Source organism: Mastomys coucha, unplaced genomic scaffold (genome assembly GCF_008632895.1).
Source record: "Mastomys coucha isolate ucsf_1 unplaced genomic scaffold, UCSF_Mcou_1 pScaffold23, whole genome shotgun sequence".
Classification (NCBI taxonomy): Eukaryota; Metazoa; Chordata; class Mammalia; order Rodentia; family Muridae; genus Mastomys; species Mastomys coucha.
Window position 1 is genome coordinate 26,225,730 of NW_022196906.1, and position 5,993 is coordinate 26,231,722.

The following is a 5,993-nucleotide window of genomic DNA, read 5'->3' on the forward strand; positions in this document are numbered from 1 at the left end:
GATATTTACTGGCCTATTACATTGGGAGTCTTCACTCTCTTCTATACCTATTATCCTTAGGTTTGGTCCTCTAATTGCATCCTAGATTTTCTGGATGTTTTGGATTAGGAGCTTTTTGCTTTTTGCATTTTCTTTGACTGTTGTGTCAATGTTTTCTATGGTGTCTTCTACCCCTGAGATTCTCTCTTCTATCTCTTATATTCTGTTGGTGATGCTTGCATCTACGATTCCTGATTTCTTCTCTAGGTTTTGTATCTCCAGGGTTGTCTCTTTTTCTGATTTCTTTATTGTTGCTATTTCCATTTTTAGATTATGGATGGTTTTGCTCATTTCCTTCACCTGTTTGTGTTTTCCTGTACTTCTTTAAGGGATTTTTGTGTTTCCTTTTGAAGGGCTTCTAACTGTTTACCTGTGTTTCCCTGTATTTCTTTGAGGCTGTTATTTATGTCTTTCTTAAAGTCCTGTATCATCATCGTGAGAAGTGATTTTAGATCTGAATCTTGCTTTTCCAGTGTGATGGTATGTCTAGGACTTGCTATGGTGGGAGAATTGGGTTCTGATGATGCCAAGAACCTTGGTTTGTGTTGTTTATTTTCTTACGCTTGCCCCCTCCATCTGGTTATCTCTAGTGCTCCTGCCCTTGCTAAATCTGACTGGAGACTGTCCTTCCTGTGATCCTAGTTGTGTCAGAACTCCTCAGAGTCAAGCTGTCTCTGTTATCCTGTGCTTCTGTGATTCTGTGATCCTGGGCTTGTTAGAGCATGAGTGCAGCAGCTTCCTCTGTGTGTTGTGGGACTGGTTGCAGAGCTTGTGCCCAAGGTCTGCTCAAGGACACCAGCCCAGAGAGACTGGAAGGAACCCGAGCCACTGTGCTGGTGTTGTTCCTGTGTGCTTGGTCCTGTTGGTCCCAGTTACTCCAGGTGTTGGGATAGATGTTGTGTCCTCCTCATCTCTGATCCTGGGCATGTTAGAGCACCTGCAAGTGGAGCTTCCTCTGGGTGCTGTAGAACTAGCTGCAGAGCTTGCGCCCAAGGTCTGCTCAGGACACCAGCCCAGAGAGACTGGAAGAAGATTCTTGATTCTCTGCAACTTCTGCCAGGCTCCTCGCCCATGTATGTCTCCTGCCTTAAAGTCTTGTCTTCTTCAGAAATTACTTAGGCTTCTTTTCATTTTTAAATCTTTAACTTTTGAAAACTCCAACTGTGCTGTGAAACTGGGTTACTCATTGTTACCTTGTTGAACAGGGTACCTTTGTAATATCTGGAGTTTTTGAATAAGTAACTTCCTGTGACACTCACTGTTCACATAGAGAGTGTTTCTTCTTCAGAAGAGAGCTTCTTTCAGAATGAACTACAATGACACGTGGCATTTGTGAAAGAGTTCTTGAATGCCATGTGACTTGAGAATAGGTGTTATGCCCTTTCCCTTCCTGGTTTCCAGATGAGACACTAAATAAGTAAATTATTATTACATGTCACTTACTGTTACTTTTGAACACAAGATCATTTCCAAATTGGAGTCAGGTGTACCGTGTGAATTGGTGAAACAAATAGAGTACAGGAAAAATAACCAAGCTTGCAGCGTGATGAATGATGATTTGTAGTGTCGATGCTGGCATAAGATAAAGAGTAATCAAATCAAATGTAGCAAACTATTTTGGCTCTATACCTCAGGTAAAGATGATTTGTTCTCAGCTGTTGCCCATGTGGGCCCAGTATTCTTCAATAGAAGCCATGCATCTGTATTTTTCACATGAGACCTTACAGTCTCTGCATGCTATCTGTGTATTCAATTACAAATAAAATAAAACCCAATGTTCAGACTGCAATGCTAAGTCTGAAATTAACCATGGATATAGGCTCAACCATTCTCTGGGCAGCCAGTTTGCTTTCCCTACAGTATTCTGAGCTCTTTTTAACCATGACTTGGAATCTCTCAGTATGCAGTTTAGTCTTTTTTGTGCATAATAAATAAAGGGAATGAAGATCTGATTATGTAACAGTATCTTACTTACGCTTTTATGCAGTTGTGCCAGTTAGATAACAGGCACAAAGGGAATTCATGAAAATTTTTTCTTTTTCTTAAATTCTGAATTCTTCACTCACCTGCTTTAAGCTATAGACTTATAAGGCACATAACTTGATGTCAAGTCTTATTGTATGATTTGTGAATCATGACTTTCTTCTCCTTCTGTGACACAGCTTTCACTATCAGAAGAACAGAGTGAAGTAATGAAAAATGGCTGTGAATCTAAAGAGCTGGTCTACCTCGTGCAGATTGCCTGTCAGGTAATTGTGAGGATGCATCCTCTACATAGAGCTAATTGTCTAGAGTGACTATTAAATTTGTTTACTATAATATATTTCTCACATTGCTTAAAAACTTGTAATTGATAGTAAGATGCTTCTATTAAAATGTAATTGGACTATGAATAACTATTGCAACAAAATAAATTGGTATCTTTTAAAGTAAAAGTGCCATGTGCAGTGAGTACACCATTGAGATTACAGTTTGTGTATTTTCTTGGTAGTATGTAGAAGTTCCTGAGGCTTTGGAGTACTGAGTGATAGTGACATGTTAACATGGTGCTTCTTAGCCTTTCATATCAGTACTTCTAGACAGCAGAGTTGAAGCCAGGAACTGAACAGAATCAGTTAAATATACAACCTAAAGTACAAGATTAGATAAGTGAGTTGTTGATCACATTTTATGAGAGAAGGGACCATCTGACTCAAGTGCCTCTGTGGCAGCAGTTCTCAACTTGTGGGTCTCAGCCCCTATAGATGTCGCATATCAGGTATCCTACATATCAAATATTTATCTTACGACTCATAATGGTAGCAGAATTACAGTTATGAAGTAACAGTGAAATAATTTTATGGTTGGGAGTCACAACAACATAGGAACTGTGTTAAAGGATCACAGCGTTAGGAAGGTTGTGCAACAAGATGTGTGCATGGTTTGGCAGCTTACTGTTTTCTGATCGTTCATGTGATGTTATTCACCTTGACTTGCTTGCTCATCATGAGATTTAAAATATGCCATTTCAGATCAGTAATTCTTTCGTCTAGCACACTCGGAACATGTCTCATATCACTTGTTCTGCACTCAGGGAGCCTTCTGCTTGTTAGTTATCAGAAAGCAAATGTTTTTGAGGGAGACTTTATTTTGTACACAACTTTTAGTTTTGGGGAGAAAATAAGATAGAATTTCCATATTTTTTTAAAAAACAGAATAATCATGTTCATGAAGTTAAAAGTTAGTAAGTCTGGAAAACTCTGTTGCTCATATTGTATGAGGAATATGTATATTCTTAGTTTTTGGTTTTAAACAAGAAATTTTAAAATTAAGTACTTTTAGTTTTATACATTAATGTAGATTAGAGAATAGAATTCAGCTTATATATAATTAAGATGTGTTCTGTTGCATGTCACCACAGTTTTAGGGAGGAACACTGAAGTTCTAAGTTCTGTGTAACATTCTATAACTTGCTTTTGTTTAGAGAGTTATGTTTTATTTCAGTGTTTTGATAACAGATAAGATATTTTGCATTTGATATTTTTTCTCTTTTAGGATATAGAAGCAAAAACTACTTTGTGATACATAAACTAAAGGGTTTGGAACCTCCATCTCCCATATTCCCTTGAGTGGATAGATGATAGAGATGTAGCCTGTGCATCCAAGATGACTTTTGCCCCAGACTGTTCATGAGTGTATACTTTTAAAATTTACTAAGCACATGTACATGTGTACACATGCACGCACACATGCATGCATGCACAGGAGCACACATGAATGTACCCATGTTTAGTCTTGGTAATTTTTTTATAGTCAAAGTCAGGACATTATATTTATTTTTAGTCATGAGGCAAAATGTGAATGGCTAGCATCAGGTGATTATTGGAACCTGGTCAAAGAGAAGGAAGAAAAAAACAAAATCAGAAAAGTCTCAGTATATAGGGCTTTGCTGATTTGAAGTTTGGTCATAGTAAGAGAAATGGGAAGCTGATTTTTATGTGCAAATACTAAATATTTTTCTAATAAACTAATGCTACTAATAGATGAAAAGAAATCTCACATTCTTTTCCCACAAATCATGGTTGGTATGTCTGGAATGAAGTTTATCTTTGCAGTCTAACACATTTTAGCATTTCTTCTTATCGTTGTTTTTAGTTTGTTTAGTTTTTTTGTTTTTTTTTTTGAGACAGGGTTTCTCTGTGTAGCCTGGCTATCCTGGAACTCACTCTGTATATAGACCAGGCTGGCCTCGATAAAGGCATAATTGTTATGTGACCTAGATGTTAGATAGTTTCTTTGTTGTAAATATTCTGCCAAACTGCTTAAAACATTTTGGATCAGTTGTTAATAGTATTTATTACACCAGAGTCATAATTTACTACTTGATAATGATGGCATTTATCTCTTGTTTGACTCACTGTAATTACTGAAGCCTTCCCATAGCTCAGTTAGTAGTCCCCCAACATATGCCAGCTATAAGCTAAATTATATGAGAATTAAAAAAAATAATTGAAAGCCTCACAAAGAAGAAAGCTGAGGTTGACAGTAGTAACGTGGCTGTCCTAAGCTCTGTGGAGTCCTCGCTGGAGCTGCAGAAGAGTTCAGCTTTCTGACTGCCATCTACCTCCTTGCAGTTTTTATTGTGGAATAAATTGGAGAGATTGCTTAGTCTCCAGTAAGATGACCATTTCACATTATGATTACTAGTTATAATTATTAATCTTGAAACAGTCCAAAATCACCAGGGGAAAGAGTCTCAGTGAAGGATTTTCTATGTCAGGTTGCCCTGTGTGTGAATCTGTTGAGAATTGCCTTGATTAGATAAATTGATGTGCGTAAGACCTAGGCCACTGTGGATAGTACACTGTATGTAGTGTGGGAAAAGTACTTAAATAATAGACACCACGCATTCATTCTCTCCACTATAAATGCACACGTGATAGGGCTAGCTGTTTAAGTTCCTGCTACCTCCCTGGCCCTGCTATGATGGACTATAATCTGGGATTAAGAGCTGAAAAAGCCCTTTCTGTCCTAAATTGCTTTTTGTAAAGAGTATTTGCTACATCGACAGGAATGAGACAAAGACTCACATTAATATAATCTACTTCAGAAGCTATTCATCCATGAATATTTTACTCTGCTTACTTCTACATCTTACCAATATATACTTAAAGTTCTCCTTAAAAGAAGTCATTTTATATGTGTATGAGTGAATCACATGCAAGTCTGATGCCCTTGGTGGTCAGAGAGGGTATTGGGTCCCCAGGAACTGGTGTTACAAGTGATTGCCTGCTGCCACATGGGTGCTGGAGTCTAAATCCGTGTTCTCTGCAAGAGCAGCCAATGCTAATCATTGAGCCATATCTCCAGCCTCAAGTCTTTTTATTTATTTAAAATTCTTGATCTGTCATCTTACATTTTCTCTTCTTTTATTAGCTTAGAAAGTCACAAATTAAATGGATGAGTCTCTTTCTGTATGGTTGTGATGCTAATTTCTTTGGGTATTATCTTTGAATCTTTTAAATGTATCTTTGTCTGCCATTTACAGTTTTTACTTGATGAGTCTAGAAATTTAAACTGTGTATTCCATATAGAATGAACCAAAATTCATTTAGTATTTCTTAATGAACTATGCGCTTGCAGACATACGACATAGACTATGTTATTTAATTCTTACCACAGCTCTGTGAGATTGATTGTCTCATTTCTGACTTGTAAGTGATGGAACAAAGACGTGGGAATGGGGATGTTTATACCTACCACAGTGTAAAAGAAATCAAAGAGGTACCAAGATTTGAACCAAGGTATAGTATGGTTGATTGGTGTGTTTTGGCAACTTGTCTATCATTTTCTGTTGTGATTTGTACTGTAAACATATTCTAAATGTTAATAAATTTCAGAAATGCATGTAAATGACTGGCAGTCTAGTTTCTTGGCATGGCATTAGAGGGCAGATGTTATGTGCCACCCTCACA

General features: G+C 37.3%; 1 protein-coding gene across 3 annotated transcripts in view; it reads left to right on the forward strand.

Moving 5' to 3' along the window:
• The window catches only part of Arhgap32 (Rho GTPase activating protein 32), a 234,202-nt gene that overhangs the window by 134,772 nt on the left and 93,437 nt on the right, over positions 1-5,993 (forward strand). For all 3 annotated transcript variants that reach the window (XM_031343500.1, XM_031343498.1, XM_031343499.1), the window contains one exon: positions 2,202-2,288. In XM_031343500.1, coding sequence (XP_031199360.1) covers positions 2,202-2,288 — 87 coding nt within the window. The remainder of the gene's footprint in view (positions 1-2,201; positions 2,289-5,993) is intronic.